This window comes from Passer montanus, unplaced genomic scaffold, assembly GCF_014805655.1.
Source record: "Passer montanus isolate IOZ18808 unplaced genomic scaffold, ASM1480565v1 scaffold9, whole genome shotgun sequence".
NCBI classification, from domain to species: domain Eukaryota; kingdom Metazoa; phylum Chordata; class Aves; order Passeriformes; family Passeridae; genus Passer; species Passer montanus.
In genome coordinates this window covers 5512372-5531914 of record NW_024374367.1, presented here as the reverse complement: position 1 = coordinate 5531914, position 19543 = coordinate 5512372, and the positions used below count along the sequence as shown (strand labels likewise).

General features: G+C 53.5%; 2 protein-coding genes across 4 annotated transcripts; both read right to left on the bottom strand.

The window, feature by feature from the left end:
- Window positions 1–435: 435 nt before the first annotated feature.
- On the bottom strand, window positions 436–10115 carry LOC120514085 (cytochrome b-c1 complex subunit 1, mitochondrial). The gene is made up of 13 exons (XM_039734215.1): window positions 10092–10115; window positions 8653–8808; window positions 8113–8199; window positions 7018–7147; window positions 6070–6268; window positions 5415–5494; window positions 5152–5267; window positions 4607–4750; window positions 3701–3861; window positions 2650–2735; window positions 2115–2203; window positions 1484–1559; window positions 436–662 (listed from the first exon to the last, which is right to left on the bottom strand). Exons 1-13 carry the CDS (start codon window positions 10113–10115, stop codon window positions 598–600), a joined length of 1413 nt encoding a protein of 470 aa, XP_039590149.1. The 3' UTR covers window positions 436–597.
- A 726-nt stretch (window positions 10116–10841) lies between these two features.
- On the bottom strand, window positions 10842–18612 carry SLC26A6 (solute carrier family 26 member 6). 3 transcript variants are annotated; one of them, XM_039734261.1, is made up of 20 exons: window positions 18513–18612; window positions 16976–17133; window positions 16531–16670; window positions 16324–16434; window positions 15882–16054; window positions 15640–15804; window positions 15360–15512; window positions 15077–15159; window positions 14837–14984; window positions 14616–14729; window positions 14434–14511; window positions 14208–14303; window positions 13979–14085; window positions 13822–13891; window positions 13571–13663; window positions 13364–13468; window positions 12671–12847; window positions 12493–12547; window positions 12089–12210; window positions 10842–11527 (listed from the first exon to the last, which is right to left on the bottom strand). In XM_039734261.1, exons 2-20 carry the CDS (start codon window positions 17101–17103, stop codon window positions 11504–11506), a joined length of 2142 nt encoding a protein of 713 aa, XP_039590195.1. In that variant the 5' UTR covers window positions 17104–17133; window positions 18513–18612; the 3' UTR covers window positions 10842–11503. The 3 variants fall into 3 exon arrangements, with proteins under 3 accessions (XP_039590195.1, XP_039590193.1, XP_039590194.1); XM_039734259.1 differs by lacking the exon at window positions 18513–18612 and adding an exon at window positions 17487–17545; XM_039734260.1 differs by lacking the exon at window positions 18513–18612 and adding an exon at window positions 17199–17356.
- Between the last annotated feature and the right edge of the window lie 931 nt (window positions 18613–19543).

Sequence of the window (19543 nt, the reverse complement as noted above, 5' to 3'; positions counted from 1 at the left end):
CTGTTCCATGTTCCAACTTCCCAGAGGCAAGACAACGGAGCAACAACCAGTTTGACACCAAAAAGACACGGCTGGGTAGCTCTTCCAACTACTCAGACCTAGAGGTTATCTTATGGGTATAGGCCAGTAGGAAGCTTCTCAGTTATTGCCTAGCTGAGCCTGACTGCATGGAGAGTAAAAGAAGAATGTGTAGTCCAACACCACCACTAGACAACAATCTCTGCTCATTACTGAGCTGGTTTACAGATAACAAGAAAGCTTATGATGAGAGGTAACACATCTCCATCTAGAAACATATGGGTTGTTAAAACACAGCCCCTCTGGATAGATGTTTGCCTATCAACAGCTCCAGCTCCTCACATCCCATCTCCCCAGTCTGGCAATTTTAACAATGTCTACACACACCACCCAGGAAGAACAGTTGACCACCAGCAGAACCAACTCCACATGGGATGTATTTATTTTTATACATTTAACACAGAGAAGACAGCTGCTTTGAATGGCCTCAGCTTGCCCGTGGTGCCCAAGACAGTCAGTGCCAGAGGGAACCTGTCACAGTCCACAGCTCCATTATCTCCAATCTGCAGGCAACACATCCTAGAGCCGGACCCAGTACATGGCACTGCGGATGCGGTTGTAATCCAAGAGCTGCTCAATGGGACCTGAGTGAACAGGAGTCAAGTTACTTTGAGACATAGTTAAAAATCCCTGCACGGTTTCTTATGGTCTTTGAAGCAGATGGTGGCAGAGCAGCCTGTGCTTGCAATCCATGGCAGCTGTGCACAAAACCAGGCACACTACAGCTCAAAGCTGCATCAGGAAAACTTGCAGATACCAGCTCCTGACAGAATAAGGTGTTTTCTCACACTGCCCCACAATGCTCAGTACAGCTCCCACACAGGTATCAAATACAGGGAAGTCATTTCACCATTTCAACTTCCTGCTCAAAGACTGTCTCCCTTTTCCAACCTGCTCCACTTTGAAGGCCAGAGGAAACAGCTGCAAGGAGGAGGGGAATTCTCAACACACAGGAAGGAGGCAGCAGAGCTGAGCTGCTTAGGCAGGTTTTCCGAAAGGAATTTGTCCTTGGCCAGACAGACATGCCAGAGCAGCACAGGAGAATCAGGTCCCTTCACTTCCCTTACATAAACCACCCTGACCCCAGGGTAAGGACACCTGGCAGACGTGCTGGGCCCGCACCCAGCTACAGGACTCCCAGTCTTAGTCACAGCTCCCCAGCAGGCAGAGGTGGGAGGACAGCCAGCAGCTCGCTGCCACTGCAGCTCCATCACCTGCAAGTCTGATCTCGTGGCAAATGTGCCTTGGCACACCTCATGTGCAGAGGCAGGAGGGTATCAGTGGAGAACCAGAGGGGCTTAACGAGTCAGGACAGACACATGAGGACTGCCTGCAAATCACTTCCACTCAGCTCTCGGCCCTGCCTTGTCTTTTAAGTGTGTACTGATTGTCACCTACTACTCACCAACTGCTGCAATAGCCGGGCATTTGTCATAGATGTATTTACTGCACACATCTCTCACCATTCTTGCATCAACGGCCTAACAAAGATCAAACAAGCAATTAATGACTCTTCCAGCAGATCTACACTTCTCAAAGTTGCAACTAACTGTTGCCATTACATATCAAGATCATTAAAAGATACAATCAGACCCTTGGGGCCATCTGCACCGACTGCCCAGCTCTGCCTGCAAGGATGGCTAACATTCCTACACAGTGCATTCTCCTGTGGGTACAGAAGACAAGGCCAAAATCAGAAGTCTTCTAAGGAATAGAGTGGCTGCAGAAATTCCACAAATTAGGTGTGGGACACCACTATGAAAACTGTTACAGGAAGTTCAGGTTGTGCTGCTTAACACAATGATATGCCCTCTTTTTGGGACGGACTGACTCCAGTCACAGGGACACAGATACACTGTGTCTAAGCCAGAGATTCTGACAGTTACATCAGCGCCAGCAGGATAACCACTGGACTGACTCCAGCAGTCTGATTAATGGGTAACCAAGCCACATGTTACTGCAGCAGACTAAGCCCAGACAACGCTGACACCAAGCATGCTCAGGTATTATCCCAGCCAAAACAAATGGATACCTACAGAAATCCTGGCATCCCACTCCTCCAGAGGGATACGGCGTCCGTAGTGCAAGAGATGGCTTCCAATGTTCTCACACACTCGTGTGGTACCTGGATGTTGAAGATATTGCATGGTCAGTGCACCAAGCAGCCTTCCAGAATTGCACAGCCTGATCATCAGCCAAAGCACAGAGCAGAAACTCAAAGCATTAGACCCTCTGCTAACAAAGCACACTCTTAATTCCCACTCTATACAGCTCCAGCAGGAGCTACATGTTACACAGATTTCTTTACTTGTCTCCAAAATGTTAGAGCCAAGGCAGACCAGTTTGAGGGTCTCACTTCTTAGTCACCAGCACTAAGTTACTCCTGGGAGCACAGAAGGCTGGGGTCAGAGGCTTTGGCAACATGGAGGAGCGTGGAGCAGGAAAAGGAAGTTTTGCCCAGTGCCTGCCAGCAGACCTGCAATCTTTAGCACAGGTCCTGCTCTCCAGGAGAACCTCAAGCAGAAACCCTCTGAAAGCTGCACAGTGGTCAATCCATAAACCAGAACATACCATCCAGCTGAGCCACCATGGCTTTTCGGAGATAGTTCTTGGCTCTTGTCACTTCTGACTCTGTGGTACTAGTGCACAAACGCATCCTGGAGAAGACATGGAAGACAACAAAAGCTCTTAAAGATGTTTGTCTGCTCAGACAGAAAGTGAATTCCTCCCTTTCCCCAGCCTCCTCAAAAATAAGCTGTTATCAACACCGCTTGTCTTGCAGGCTGACATTCATCCTGGATCTCCACAGAGCAGCAAGAGGCAGGATCTCCAGCACACAGGCAGGTGATTCAGGCAGCAGGATACATGCTGAGTTACACTCCGAGGCTCAGCAGCCCTGGGGCTGGCTCTGGCTTGCCCAGCAGCACGTGCTGTGCACTGCCCTATCACAGGAGAGGGAAGGCGTGTCAGCCATTCCCATGCATGGCAAGCTGCTATGGAAACTGATGCTGGAAGAACAAGACAGCTCCACGGTGTGTCTGGACTCCAGCTGCTACATCCCTTCTTCTCCTGCCAATGGGCCACGTCTCTGGGGCAAGGGCTCACTCCACCTGCTCCACACAGAAGGGCTTGCAGCTCAGACGTAGCCTTGAAGTGGTTCATGGACACAATAAGATGGACAGCCAGAAGGCTCCCAAACATTGGCATGATTCCAGCAGCAGGTCATTCATCAGCCACAAGACAAGAGCCCGAGCAGCAGGAACTCTGCCCGCTTTGCTCAGGCTTAACAAGACAATGGAGATAAGTCTCTTGGGCACCTAGGAAAGCCTTGTCTAAGGAATGATCTCACTTGTATATAAAAAGCCCCAAAGCCTCAGTGCTAATACTTGAAAGCATGAACAAAAGACCAGAGGAGCCCTAAGGGACTGAAACAGCTCCTCAAAAGCCACATTCTTAGAGATTTACAGAAACCACTTACAGGATCACTTAACCAGAATGCAAGTTACCAAGAAGTTCATAAAGAGACACCGCTCTCTGTGAACTTAATACCCTCCCCCAGCAGCTCAGTCTCCTACAAGAGGCTCAGATCTTGAACAGCAACGTGTGCCAAAGTTGTACTTACCACTCTCCCTGAGCACAAAACATCATATCATCTACGGACAGAGGATCAGAAACAAAATGGAAACCGAAGAGGCCGGTGTCAGAGTAGGAGGTGTTGAATGGCTCAAAGCTGTGGCAGAGATTATGCTCCACAGCAAGCGCAGCCAGCTTGCTGGATTGATTCTGTAAATAAGGAGATGCTGTCAGCCATTTCATTTTCAGCTTCCTCACAGCTCAAATTCTTTCCCACTGAGCTGTTTTCACAAAGACCATAGACAAGACGGAGCGGAACACTTTACTGAAGGAGAGCTTAATTTAGAGCTTTCATGTGGTCAACAGATGAGAACCACTGCTGGAAAAGCCACAGACAATGGCCTAGGAGTCCATCCAGCAGAACCATTTCCTTTCCCAGCTGCAGATGAAAAGCTGGTATGCACACCACCACAGGAGTGGGAAAAAATGAGAAGGACAAGGTCTCCCAGCAGCAGGGGTTAGCACAGATATACAGACCAGACAGATTTCAGACAATAATGGATGCAATACTGAGGTTTTAAACAAGTTCCATTTGCTCTGCAGTGGGAAGACAAGCTTACATCATGAGACTGTAGAGTATTCTGTCCTGCTTCCACCACCACCCCCACCGAGTGGTTAGTTGTGAGGGTGGGAATAAGCTGCTGTGAATTCACCAGCTACACCTCTTCCACAAAAGGTTCAGTTCATTTGCCAGCATCACCTTTCAAGAACTGTCCTGGATTAGCCTCGATTACACTTTTATTCTACTTTCCAGGCTCCTAACCCCTTCACAGCTGGAAGCTAACCACAACAGCCTCTCCCAAAGCATATCCACCAAAATAAAAAAGCACATTCTCCATAACACTTCACATGAAAAGGCTCCAGGCTCTCCCTGTTGCTCTCCCAAGGCTCCTACCTTCCCACCTCCAAAGGTGCGGTCGTAGCGCCCTATGATAGCGTTAGCCACGTTGAGGACCACGTTGTCTGGATCAGCCCATCCTGGCCCCTCCACAGCAAGAGCAATATGGGCAAGGGGCAGAGCATCATCTCTGGCACGGATCTGGAAAATCAGAGTGGGGGAGAACTGCATCAACACTGTGATCTGTCTGCAGCCTGCTGCAATGCCAGGCAGACAAACTGGGGCACTTGATGTTATTCCAGTGAAATGAAAGAATCCCAGGCAGAACTGAACACAAACCAGCTGTTGTGATGTGACTTTTGCAGCAGATAATATGAGCACCAGCCTCACAATCATAATGGGTTTGGGTCCCATCTAAAACCCAACACGTGGCAATAATCCCCAAGAAGAGAACATGGGAGCACTACCAAGATGGTGCATCATCAGCTTCTCCAACACACATGAACAGACTTTTCCACTGAGAAGCAGCTGTAATTGGTTTCACATTCATTCCACAGTTTGGCAACAGCTGCTCGTTTTGATGTGGACCAAAACAAATTTACCTCACTCCCTGTGAAGCGACAGCGCTTGAGGACAGGCACAGTATCCCCCTTGGATGTAAAAGGTGCCCCAGTGAAGTGCTGCTTAGCTGCATCTACCAGTTCTCTGTGGGAAATACCTGGCAATAATAAAGAGAGAGATCTCCAGTCTTAAAACAGACTAATTTAACAAAATTATCTGATTTTACATTAGTGATGTGAGACTAGTCTGATCACATGCTTGAAAATACCAAGGCTCCCCAGGATTACAAGGATCTAGAATTTACCTCCAGCAGCTGCCAGGACCATACGGGGTGCCTTGAAGTGAGTATCAATATATGAAGTCAGATCTCCTCGAGTCAGCCTCCTAGAAAGAACACAGAGACCCAGAATGTCAGCATCTCCAACTCTAGAGGAAGCAAGAGAGGCTTAGAAGAAGCAAGTTCACAGTGCAGACAGCAGTGATTGTCTTTGCTGCAGGGTAACAGTGCTTTTTAGAAGCAACATTGCACTGTGTACTGTGTTTGTCCTGAGCTCTACTTCTAGAACATAAAGATCAGGAACCAGCAGCCAAGATGGAGAGTTAAAGACAGACTTCAATACAGACTGGAGAGTACTGAATCCAGTCACTGAGCTAACACAAGGTTACTGCTTCAGTCAGCACCCCTAGCTCTCTAATTTTTCTAACTGAGAAGTATGGGAGAAGGTTTGACCTGTCCCTTCCAGCCCCAGGAAGGGCTTGCATGGGGTGGTTCTAAGGAATGCATGCAGCATTACACTTTCACTAGTGCCAATGGGGAAAACAGTCAGGGCACAAGGAGAAGCCCATGGGCTCAGATCACCTCCATGTACACATTGCACTCATCACACCCAGGAAGCAGCAGTCATGCACCCCATGGACTGCACCCCTAGGCTGTGCACCACATCCAGCCTGCTGCTCACTTGATGTTCTCTGTGGTCCCTTCAACGGTGTGGGCCAGCGAAGTCCCCTGGTAAGCAGTGGCATGAAGGTAATCAAAGGTGACATGTGCCAGGTTGCTGTCCATCTCCTTCAACTCCTGAAGGATGACACCACGCTCCTTCTCCATCTGAGAATCCTCCAGTGCACAGTTCTGCACAAGGTCACTCAGAAGCTCTACAGCTGCAACACAATTCCTACGTTAGCACCCCACTGCCTGACTGCTACCCAGTGCTGCTGAAAGGAGACACACAGGAGTGAGCAAAAACCATGCTGGGGGAGGGCATGCAACATAACAGAGCTGAGTGCTACCCATTCCCAAAGCATCTGGGAGGAACAAACAACACTGGTTTAGCAAGAAGTCTCCAAATCAGTTTGCCAAGCACCCCCACCAGTAGAGTGCAGGCTTGTATCTGCAGAAGGTGAAGTATGTCAGAAGTAGGTTCTTTTCCAGATACATAATGAATCCTCACAGAGAGTTTGTGATGCCTACAGCACACCCCAGGTCTACAGTAAGGCCCCTACTCAAATCTCTGCCTCTGCCCAAAACTGACCCAGAGAAGGCAGCACATGGCAGCACAGAGCATGAGGAGCACCCCCAAGAGCTGCACCAAGGACTCCTCCCACACTGACCTCAGCTGCTCAGCTCCATAAAACAACCACAAACCAGTGAATCCCTCCCATCTTCCCTCCTGGCAATGCAGTGCAGCCTGACATAACTGGAACTCTTGGTTTAGGGACACATGCACACACAGCCTTGAAGCACCACATCACTGCACTGCTCTCTTCAACTACCAACCAGAACCTCCAATTTACTGCTCAGCTTCAACTTCAGTCCCTGGTCTGCTGATACAAAAGATGCTTGGGGGTGAGAAACAGAAGGCCATGCACTTGTTAACTTCCCAGCCAGACTCTGCCCCTGGCCATCCTACCTTTGGGCATGTCCTTGGACAAGGCTTTGATGTAGAAGGCGGTTTGCTCGCGGGAGGTGTACCCGCTCAGGTGAGCTCCCAGACTCTCCACCTCCTTCTCAAAGGCTGAGCCAGGACGCTTCTTTGTGCCCTAAAGGAAACCAGATATACTCAGTTATGGAATGAACAAACTTCCCTTTAGGTCAGAATTAAAACAATGAAAATAACAATAAAGACTGTCATGTGATCCATAAAAGCCAAGGGCAGCAGGTGCACAAGACATAGAAGATTTAATACTTGGCTCATTTCCTCTAGATAAAGGATGGCTGAGGTGTATTTTGAAAGACCAACACAAACTGTCAATAAAGCTTGTGTTTATTGAAACACGATAAAGGTGCCTGAAAAAATAAAGGCTGTCATCACCACTAACCAACACAAACTCAGCAGGGAAGGAGACAGCAGTGTTTGAACAGCACATCCATGTTAGTTTACATGTTAGTAAACTAACAACAAGCCCAAACCAAAAATAAGTATGTTTCTAGCTATCCAAGCAATGACATATAGAAGACAAATAGATGCAGAAGACTATTTCTAATACAGGGCCTATCTCTTAAAGAGCTAGCCAGATGCTGTAGTTGCCTATAAAGGCACAGGCTGAACTTGAGCCAGCAAGTCCCAGGCTTAGATGTCTTCTGCCCTGTTCAGCAGACACCTGCATAATTTAAAAAGCAAGAATTCTTTGCTGGACCAGTAAGAAAAGCAAAATAAAATAAATGGCAACAGGAAATGCTGCTTTGAACTGTCTGTGCTAACCTGAGGAAAGGTGTTTCATAACACAGTGCTCTATGTGTGCCACACTTTTTTCCTTTAAGAGGACAAATAGTAAATAAGAGTTATTTTTAATTCAAGCATGCTTTCAAGTTGCTGCACATTCAAGCAATAAGCACCACATAGGTCAGATGCCTTTTCAGACTCATTTTTATACTGTGTGCAAAGACTCTAGGCCTCAGATGACCCAATTTACACCCTCCTTCCACAGGCACAGCCTCCAAACGAGAGGCCAATGCATGGACAGAATATCAGGGCAGCTGTGTGCAGAGCCAGCACAGCCCTCACCTTCAAGGCCATGTGCTCCACAAAGAAGGCAGCCCCGTTGCTCTGCGGCTCCTCGTAGCGGCTCCCGGCCTCGATCCACAGACCCACCTGGCAGCAAAACCACGAGCACCACATCAGAGAAAACAGCCAGCAGCCTAACCACACAAACAACAGCAGGGACAAGAAGTCTGGTCCACAGACATTATGCTACAAGAACTAAAATAAGGACAAACTAGCAACTGTTCCCTGTACATATTTTGGCTTTCTCTGTCTCTCAGCTTCACCACATCTGGTTTTGCCAGAGAGATAACTTTTACTGCTCACTTATTGCACATACAAAAACTCTAAGGCTGAGCAAATTTGTAGAGCACGAAAACTTGTCTAAAGACAATACAACACCAGTCTGGCCCTCCCACTGCTATATTAATCCCACCTGTTCACAAAGAGAAGCAGTGGGGTCTCTGTCAAAAGCACTGGTTCCAACAGAGGTCTGTCCCTTTGGAAGACCAGCCTAGGCAAGACGGACTGTTTCCAATGAGCCCTGAGTTATGTTAAATTTACCGTGCAGGTTGGCTGACTGGACTCCTCTGAGGCTACACGGAGCCCGTTCTCCAGGGTGGTGACCTGGGTCTCAGGGATATTCTGGAGTGTCTGGGCATAGGTGGCAGCCCCTCGCTTCCTCGTCAAAGTCAGTAAAGCTGCCTGTAAAAATAAAGGCTGTCATCGCTGCTAACAGACTGTTCCCCTGGGCAGGGTTTGAACAGGGGGGAAACGCCACGGGAAAAGCCGCACGAACCGCTCGCACCCCAGCAGCGGGGCAGAGAGCGGGCAGCGGCTCGGTGGCAAGCCCCGCACTGGGTGACAGCGACAGCCGCCGCTGCTCCCCGCCTGTGCCCGGGCTCCCACAGCCGCCGCCGCCCGGCCCGCGCCGCCCGCCGCGTCCCGGCGCCCCCTGGCGGCGGGAGGGCGCGGCGTGGATGGGGATAGTGGGAATAGGATCACGGGAATTGGGATCACGGGGATGGGGTCACGGGAATGGGGTCACGGGGATGGGGTCACAAGGGATGGGGTCACGGGAATGGGGTCACAGGAATTGGGATCACGGGGATGGGATCACAGGAATTGGGGTCACAGGAATGGGGATCACGGGAATGGGGGTCATGGGGATGGGGGTCATGGGGATGGGGATCCTGGGGATGGAATCACGGGAATGGGGTAACGGGAATTGGGATCCTGGGAATGGGGGTCACAGGGGATGGGATCCCGGGAGTGGGGTCACAGGAATGGGGGTCACGGGGATGTGGGTCATGGGGAATGGGAGTCCTGGAAATGGGGATCCTGGGTCATGTGGGTCCCACGGTGTGGAAGAGGTTTTACAGCGATTTCTGTGAGCCACTGAGAAGTTTGATGAGAGGATCCGTGTTAACTCCTGAAAGAATTCTCTACCAAGGCCGTTGACATAGAAACCAAGAAAGCAGGATAAATGAGAGAAACATGCAACTGTCTATTCCAATAAGCACTTGGTTTGTCTTTCCTGACCAATAAGTGTAACTTAGGAGTTCTGTAAGAATGTATAAAAAGCATGCATGCCATAATAAAACCAGGTTGGAAGCCTTCTGAAAATGGAGTGTTGCTTTGTGTTGTGACCATCCCAGCTACGACACTGTGGAATGAGCATTCCAGGAATAGGGATCCAAGAGAATGGATGTCCCAAAATGGGCATCCTGGGCATTCTCACAGGGAGGAATGACAGCACTGGAGTGTACAATGTTTTTTTGGTTCTTATGCAGCAGTGAAAACAGCAACAGGGCTAACACCTTAAAAATCAAAATTAACACAAGTCCTCCAAGGAGTAAATCTTGCAAAAAACAAAGAGTTCCTTTTGTATTCAAAGGCTTGGAATATTTAGCTTTGGAAAAACAATTCATTTACAAATGTAACTGCAGGAGAGAGCCACCATTCTTATAATTACCAGTATAACCTTTAGTGGGGTTCCATACTTGTGATGCACATTTCAGTCTCATTTCGTAAGAAAACAGGCATTGTTGAGGGGCTTTGGTGAAAAACATCTTAAATGTGCTCAGAATAGAATTAGAATCCAAAGGAGCAAGTTTTTCAGGAAAATCTGAGATATTGCCTGTGATGAGATCCCTTCTAAAGGGTTCACTTGAGGGACTCAGCGCTCTATCCAAATACTGGCAGATGAGTCAGAGGAGAAAAACAATCTTTTTTAATGGTCCTTTGGGAAGACAGTGCTTGCAGAGAATTTGGTACTTTCTGGTCTATTGCTTACATTCCAAGAAAGACTATTAAACACTGAAACGACCTATGGAAGGTGAAGTGGTTGTAAATGGGAAAGTCCAGTGCATGGCAGTCTCAGAAAGGAGCCCATCAAAGCTCTCACACACAAGTTGTGAGCTGGCAGTGTATGCCAGCTTTTACCAGACCACAGCAAACTGCAGATCACAAAAAATGGCCATTAGGTCAGATACAGAATGAAGCAACATGCATCAGCATCAACACTGGTAAGTGGTATAACAAATGACAATATTCTTACTGATATTATCAGAAATTTTCAATGAGTCTATAAAAATTACAAACTAGGCAAAAAAAAAAAGGGGGGGGGAACTGATGACTACTGTGGCATAATGTTTCCTAATGGGGATTTTCAAAATGTAAAGATTGTATCATCCTTTAATCTGAAGGAAGGTATTAAAATGACAATACAGAAGTGGCATCAAATGCTAGAAAATTTAGGCAGGATTCTTAGAAATGCCACAGATACCCCGAGGAAATGGTTACACTGCAATGCAGCACTGTACTGCAGCAGGTGCTGGTGGCTCCCCAGTCAGGCAGGGAGGGTTCTGTGACCCTTCTGAGGATGGGGATCGCTGCCCATACTGCTACCCAGAGCAGGTCATGGCCAGAAGTGGCAGAGAAGAGCCAGAGGGAGGGTGCTGGGGAGCCCACCTGCAGGGAGACCATTCCCAGCAGCACCGGGGTGCAGTGGGCTGGTCTGGCCCAAAAGTACCATTATTGAGGAAAGGGCACTGAAACCAGCCCTGGGGAACACCATGGAGCTTTATTCATGATGCCAGCCCGCTGCTGGGAGCAGGAACCCTTTGGTCCTTCCAGCACCCCCAAGCCAGGCCTGGCCTGGTGGGGCAGGCCCGTGCCGGGGCAGCGTGGAGGCAGCAGGCAGCCCCTCGGTGTGACAGCCAGCAGCAGCTCCGTCCTCAGCAGCCCCACCACTGCAGGGCCCATGGCCAGGGCAGGCCCCAGCGCCCACAGTCCGGAGGGGATGGTGGGGTCAGGGCATCTGGGGCCCAGCGTGGGCGAGTTGGTGCCATCAGGGTGGCAAAGCCTTCCTTGTCCGCCCGTCTCCTGGGGGAGATGTCTTCCTCTTGAGGGGCTACATTCTGGTGCTGTGCTCCACCTGAGGGGGCAGATTGGGAGGGGTTGGTGTGGCTGCCCTCTCCATCACCATGCTGGGGACAGCAAGGCCGGGTGCTCAGCAAGAAGGGAGCTCAGAAAGGATGGGTGCTCAGCAAGGCCGGGTGCTCAGCAAGAAGGGGGCTCAGAAAGGATGGGTGCTCAGCCAGGCCAGGTGCTCAACAAGAAGACAGCTCAGGAAGGATGGGCGCTCAGCAAGGCTGGGTGCTCAGCAAGGCTGCGTGCTCAGCAAGAAGGGGACTCAGAAAAGATGGGTGCTCAGGAAGGATGGGCGCTCAGCAAGGCCGGGTGCTCAGCAAAAGTGGGCTCAGGAAGGATGGGTGCTCAGCAAGAAGGGGACTCAGAAAGGATGGGTGCTCAGGAAGGATGGGCGCTCAGCAAGGCCGCGTGCTCAGCAAGAAGGGTGCTCAGCAAGGCCGGGTGCTCAGCAAAAGGGGGCTCAGGAAGGATGGGCGCTCAGGAAGGATGGGCGCTCAGCAAGAAGGGGACTCAGAAATGAAGGGTGCTCAGGAAGGATGGGCGCTCAGCAAGGCCGGGTGCTCACCGGGGCCTGGTGCCGCTCCCTGCTGATGTGCAGCACGGCATCGTGCACCGAGGGGAAGAAGGAGTGCTTGGTGATGGTTGAACTGAAGAAGTTGCCTCGCTCCAGCTGGGCCAGGACAGATACTGTGTGGAGGGATAAGTATCTAAAGTGATGGCACCTAGCTGAGCCCCCGCCACCCGCCCGGAGCAGCCTCCTCCCGCCTCCTGTGTTGTGGGGGACACCAGGGTCACCACCAGGGACCCAGCTTCGAGGCTCAGACTGGATCCATGGGACAACCTGCAGCACCTGTCCCCTGGGGAAACCCTGGGGGTGGGAGCACATGGGGGGACCCCCAGGCTATCAGCTGGGTGCCAAAGGGTTGGCCATGCCTGGCCAGGGCTCATGACTCTGCAGATCCCCCTCACCCGGGCAGCAGGCAATGAAGACATCCACTTCTATCTCACGGAAATCCCTGAAGATCTGCAAATGGGAAATAACATTTTACCCAGGAAGAGGAATGGGCAGCAGCCATCAGGACACCCCAGAGGGCCCCAGAGACACCATCAGCGAGGCTGCTGTCCTGCCTGCTCCTCAGCCCCTTACATTCTTCAGGATCTTGATGGAGACGGTGTCCACGAAGCTGACGGGGCTGAAGTCCAAGATGACAGCGTAGAAGCTGGGCTGGGGCAGCCCCAGGCTGCGCAGGGTGGGCTCTGAGGGTTCACTGCTCTGTCCCGCGTTCAACTCAATCACTGCCAGGCCTGGACCGTCCTCTGCATTCTGGGGAAGGGAAGGAGACCCGGTGTCACTGCTCCAGGCATGGCAGCACCCTGGCCGTGGCAGTGCTCCCCAGGGCTCACCTTGAGGCTCTTTGGCTGTATGAGGGCACAGGCAGTGGGTGGCCTCAGGAGTGGGTGCCCCTCTCACATCTTCACCAACTTTTGGGCTCTTTTCAGATGTGTCTAAACCTACCCCTCTCCCCAGCACTGCTCTGCAGAGCCAGACTCATTAGCTGGCGCCATGCCAGACTTTGCCCTTGCTCTTAATTCTGATTAACTTGCAAAAGGTTAATGACTTGGCAGCTCCAACGCATAATCATTAACAGCCCAGCTTTCCTACCAGCCTTGGGTGGTGTGACCCAGCTCAGTCCCAGTGTCCTCCTCACCCATTCCCTAAACTGAACTGGGAACCGTGTGGGCCACCAAGCCCCACCAGTGCACTGACAGAAGCATCAGGGAGGGAAGAGGTGCAGGATGTCACTGGAGGGGTGGTCCCCAGAATCAAGGACACACACACCTTTTTCCTCTTTGCCTTTTCCTTCTCCAGTTTCTTCTGCTGTTTCTTCAGCTTCTTGAGGGCCTTCTTCTTCTTCTCAATCAGGCGGTCCACATCAATGCCGCTCTGCAAAGCAGCGTGGCCCTGTGTCCCCAGCTGCCCCAACACCACCCTGCTGCTGGCAGGCAGCAGACATGGGAAGCACCCTGAGGCTGGTGGCTCTCCTACCTTTTTCTTCAGGGCCTCGGCATACAGCTCCACGTTGGCAAAATAGATGGTGGAGGAAGAGCGGAATATCTTCACACCAGGGACCTCCTGTGCCTGGGGGCAGATGTGGAGGGTGCTACCCCAGGGGCCAGCTGTTCCCCTCCCCTTCCCCCCACCAAAAAGCCCCCAGCCCCTTTTCCCAGTGAGCACTGGAGATGCTTTGAACTGCCCCCCACTGCAGGCAGCTCTTCTCCCATCTCTGGTGCTGTTACCATCTCGTATTCCACCACATCCCTGTAGACGTCGGTGTCGGAGATGCGCCCCAGGATGGAGTAGTGGGGGCTGCAGGGAGCAGAGCAAGGGGCTGAGGTCACCACAGGCTCCTCCTGCCCTTGGGATGTGGCACCAAGGCAGCCCTGGGGTACTCACAGCTGGGTACGGAAGATGACCGTGAGCAGCCCAAATGCCACCGAGGCCGCCAGGCCGATGTCCAAGTTCAGCAGGAGGGTGGCTATGAATGTCACAACCCAGACCAGCTGGAGAGGGGACACATTCAGCTGCAGTACAGCCTCTCCACTGGCACCTACAAGCCTTGGGGAGGGTGGAGAAATCCTCCCCAGAAACAAGAGCACAGCCCCAGGGCTGGCCAGCACCTTACCAGGTCCACCTTGTTGGACTTCCAGAGAGTGCAGAGGTCCTTGAACTGCTTGAACATCCCCTTGAGGTTGGCAATGATGATGGCAGATAAGATGGCCTAGGAGAGAAATCTCTGCAGTTATGAGGAAGCTGAGGGCAAATCTCGTTGCTGTTCCCCTCCATATCACCATGCCATGGGACAGGCACAGGTGAGGGATGTGACACTGAGGCTGTGGGACTGGATGTACCTTGGGCAGGTCCCGGAAGAGCTCTCCAATCTTCAGGATGGTCACCAGGATGACCAGGGATGCAATGACACCAGCTACCTGTGCAGAGGGCGAGCAGGAGGTGAGGTGTGAGCCCCCACTGCTGGCTCTGCTTCCTGCCCCTGCTTCAGGCCCGAGAGGGAGGCAGCACTGCCCAGACCCACCTGGCTGTTGCCCCCTGTGCTCTCCTGTACCAGGCTCCTCGACATGGAGCAGCTGATGGCAAAACACTGGAAGAAGCCTCCTAGGAAGTTGCAGAGCCCCAGTGCAATCAGCTCCTGCAGGGACAGAGCAGTGGCAGGGGAGCACCATGCTTTCATCTGGCTGCAAGAAGGGCAAGATTATTTTTCACCCAGGGTGGGGGCCCTGTGCCTCAGAGCATCACCTGGTTGCTGTCCACTTTGTAGCCATGTTTCAGGGCAAAGATTTTGCCCAGGGAGATGCAGATGGCATAGCCTACCACAGCAATGGCAAAGGCATTGCCTGCCACCTGCCCAAAGTAGCTCATGTTAGGGGCCACAGGTGGCTTCAACCTACATTCAAGAGAGAGATGGGGCTCAAACAGGGGTGCTGTGGGCAGCAGGATGCCCTGGCACAGCCCCCTGCACCCTCAGGCCCTGCTCACCCGCTGGGGATGTTGCCCACCACAGAGATGCCAAACTTGTCTTTCAGGTTGACCCCATAGGAGATGCCAGTGGAAACGATGATCTGGGGGAGAATGACTGCAGTGAGGCAGGGTCCTCCTGCACAGGGACTGTGGTGGAGGAAGAGGAGGAGGGCACAACACATGCCCTGGAGCTGCACTTGGCAAGGAGCCCAATCCCACTGCTCCCCACCCTGAAGGGGACAGGGATACACCAGGGATTCCTGGCTGTATCCCCACAGGAGGCTGGGGCAGCTCTGGGTACCGTGATAAGCTCGATGGGGATGGGCATGGGCAATTTGGCAGCAAACTTGTGGTTGAGCTCCTTCACAATCAAGATGGCCACCATGGCAATGATGGCAGTCACCAGGGTGCCCACATTGGTGTCTGGCAGCTTCTTGCAGAGATCGATGATGGTCTAGAGAACACAGGAGGAGGGAATGTGCTCAGGAAAGCAGATGCCCCCCCAGCAGGTTTTTGGAGGCCTCTATGTGCCCCACAGGTGAGCACCAGGGCTCCTTGGGTGCCAGCAAGCCCCCACTCACCACAAACAGTGAGAGTGGCCCTGAGCTCTCGCCTTGGGAGACTCCAAAAACATTTTTAAGCTGGGAGACGAGGACATGCACAGAGGCAGCAGTGGTGTAGCCACGCACCAGCGGGTCTGAGAGGTAGGTGACCACAAATCCAAACTGCAGGAGGCCCAGGGCCACCTGGAAGAAGAGATGGCAGAAATTACCCCAGGTTACGGTCTCCTGTTCTCTGCTAGACCAGGCTGGGGCCACCTTACCTGGAAGATACCTGTCAGGACAGTGATGGTGGCCACCAGCTCCACCCTGGCAGCGTCGCGCCGCTCCTCGTTGACCGTTGCATTGCTGCCATTGACCGACTCCAGGAAGTGCTCGCTGGGCAGCAGGGACTCTGTCAAGCTCCCAATCATGACAGAGATGACAGCAAAAGGACCTGAGAACAGGTACAGTGTGGGCAGGGAGCCCAGTGCGGGCACCAGGACCTCTCTGAGAGGACCGCTTAAGGGGTCAGCTCCTCTCTCCTTAGGCCAGGCTCAAAGCACACACACTGTACTTTGGCTCTGGCTTGGCCAACCCCCTTCTTGGTGCAGCAAGGTAAAGGCAAGCAAGGTTCCCCCAGATGCTGATGTGGCAATGCAGTGCCATGGACATCCTTGCTCCCTCCCCACCATTGCTGTGCAAGCACATGGTCCCTCAGCTCACCCACGGAGTTGTGCCTTGATGTTCCAAAGAAGAAGTAGAGGAAGACGGGGTAAAAGGAGGAGTAGAGACCCGTGACTGGTGGCAGCCCAGCCAGCAGCGCGTAGGCAAGCCCTGGAAGGTGGAGAAGGGAGACATGTCACCAATGGCCAACCCATCACCACCCCACCTGTGGGGGGCCCCTGGCAGCCTGGGCATGGCATCACTCACCCTGGGGCAGGTGCATGATGCCCACACTGAAGCCCGAAACGATGTCCCCCACGAGCCAGTCCTTGACGGGGTAGCGGGGCAGCCAGCGCAGGAAGGGCAGGAAGCGGAACAGCAGGGCCTTGGCAGCAGAGCCCGAGCATCTGGCGGGGACAGAGCAGGAGCTGAACTTGAGCACAAGTGCAGGGGGCTTGGGGACATCAGTGAGGGTGGATGAGACCCCATGGGAAGCAATGGGATCTGTGGGACCATCAGCTCCATCCACTAGAGTCTGGTGTCCCTCCAGGCAGGAGGACAGATGGGGACATGGATGTCTGGGTGTAGGGAAATGAACCCCCAGGTCTGCAGGTCCCGGTGGTGGTGGGGCTGGGGTGCAGAATGCAGCAAGGTGGGGCCCACTTTGTGTGGGGCAAGGTGCAGGCACGTCCCACTGGCCACATGGTCTTACCTGGTCTTGCGGAGACAGCCGCGCAGAGAGGGCTTGGTGGGAGGTTTCCTCTGCGCCACCTCCTCCAGCTCAGCCTCACTCAGCACCTCGCGGGGCCCTCGGTGGCTCAGGGCCATCTCTGCTGCCATGCCCACCTGGCTCTCCGGAATGCCAGTCCACTGCAAGGACACAGGGACAGCTCAGCTGCATTCCCACGGCCAGGGGCAGCCAGCAGCCCACCTACCCTGCAGCCCCTCCTCCAGCTCCCCTTGCCCACGGAGCCATCCTGGCCAGGTGGGCAGGAATGGCCCTGAGGATAGGCACCAGCCGAGTTTTGGGAGTCCTGCAGCAGCAGCACTGTCTCAAAATGGAGAGCAGTAGGCAGTCAGGAGGCGGGCAGGAAGGCTTTGGCAGTCAGTGCTGGCCCTCCTGCCCCAGAGCAGCCCCATCCACCCCACTGAAGTGCACGGGTGGGGTCTGCCAGCAGAGCTGCCTCGGGGGCTCCCTCTCCACCTGCCCACGCAGGACCCACCTCGGTGCCAACCACCTTCCCCTCCGTGCACTGCAGCAAGGCAGGGCAGTGGGCCAGCACAGCTGCTGAGCAGAGCCCCATCCATCCCACAGCCCCATCTGCAGACTTTGTGCTTTACACATGAGGGAAGCAGGAATGTGAAACCCCGGCAATTGTCACGGCTCACCATCCCTCCAGCAGTGCCCTCCCTTGACCCCTGCAGCGCAGAGCGGGATGAGCCTGTGAGCAGAGGAGCCAGGCTGGGCTGAGGTCTCACCCTTCACAGGGCTGGCATGGTGGGTCTGAGGAATCCCTGCACAAATCTACAGCTTGTCCCTGCTCAGAGATCACTCTGAGAGCTGCACCATCAGGCCAGGCCCATCCAGCTGGTGCCCTGCTCAGTCTTAAGGTGCTCATCCACTTGCAGCTGGACCCACAATCCCGTCCCTGAGTGCCTGGGGCTGTGCCAGACTGAGTCCCTGTGTTACCCCCATCCTACCCTCCTACCTGCTGTGCTCAACTTGGTCAGGAGCCACCAGTCAGGTGCGTGCTCAGCTTCCTCCTATTTATTAAAACCAGCCAGTGATCTTTGAGACATTGTTCCCTGCCTCCTGCCCTTCCTCCTGCCCTGCCGAGAAGCTGCCCCTCTTCCCAGCCCCATGGATGCACAGCACCCACGGTGCCACCTTGGTGCCCTGGTGTGCTGGGTTCCCCAGCTGTGGCAGCGCTGTTACCACTGTCCCCAGAGCCATCCCATTCTGGGGACTGTCTACTTCAGTCCCAGCTCCTGGTCTCCAGCTACATCCAGGATGCTGCCATGCCTGACCACCCATGTCACGTGCAAGGCAGGGGGCTTCTTGCCACTGGGCTCAACCAGGTGCCAACCTCCTGCCAAGAGCTGCCTCCCCAGAGCACTGCTGTGCCCCATGACTCCCATGGATGTCCGCTCCCCAACCCATGTCCTGGAGCAGTTGTGACCAGGACAAGAAGGGTTACCCACAGCCTCTGGTCATGGCACCCCGGTATTTCCCCCAGACCCTTGCTTACCTGCTGGAAACAGGTGTGCTATGCTCTGTGGACTCCCCTGGTCTCACACAATTCGAACAGACCCAGCTGTTATCTTGTTCCAAAGGTCCCCCGCGGGCGCTATAGTCCCACTGAACCATCACACCTCCCTGGGCTCTATCACAACCCAGAGTTGGTTGCAGGGAATTTCTGAGTCACGTTTGGCCCAGGCCCCATGGGACACGGCAGCGGAAATCCAGGCTCAGATTTCTGCCTGGTAGCAAGGTGTGGTGCGAAGGCAGTGGGCAGGGTCAGGCATCAGAGAATCCTGGGTCCCCTGGATGGTGGGATGGGGCTGAGAGGCAGCAGGAGCAGTGACATCCAGGACCACAATCTCCAGAGTTGGAGCAACTTGTCTCCATCCCTGGTGTCTTGTGGGGCCAGCCTGTGCCACCTTAGTTCTCTCTGTGGTGAGCCATGTCCTACAGCTTTCAGTGAAACTGAGCCTCTTCCCTCAACCCATCCCTGGCCCTCCCTGTCCACCCTCATGCCCATCAGTTGTCAGGTAAAGGCATGGTCAACACAGGCACCCACACATGACTGCTGCCTCCTGTTTATCCACTCCCCATCATTTATTCACCCCCCCAGCACGGAATGAGAGGCCATCACAGGGCTCCTGCTCTGAAGCAGATAACACCCCATGTCATTTATTGCCTCTTTATCACTGCTCCCTGTCCCCGCCCATGCCATTCCTTCCCTCACTGCAGCCTCCAGTCCCCCACGTGCACCCCAGGCTGGTCACCCTGCCTGTGTCCCCTCCACTCCAGTCCCCCCAACAGCTCTCCCTGGCCCTCACCCCCCAGCCAGCCTCTGGAGGGGCTGCAGGACAGCAGCACAGCTCCTGGCACTGCCAGCACAACTCCTCAAGGCTGCCCTGAACTCACTCCCAGCAGCTCAGGTGACAGCCCGTAAGGGACAAAGGGATGACAATTGATGGTGACCCTTGCTCAGGGCGCTGTGGATCAATGCTGCCCTTTGCTCACCTGCTATTTCCTCTTCGACAAGGGGAGGAC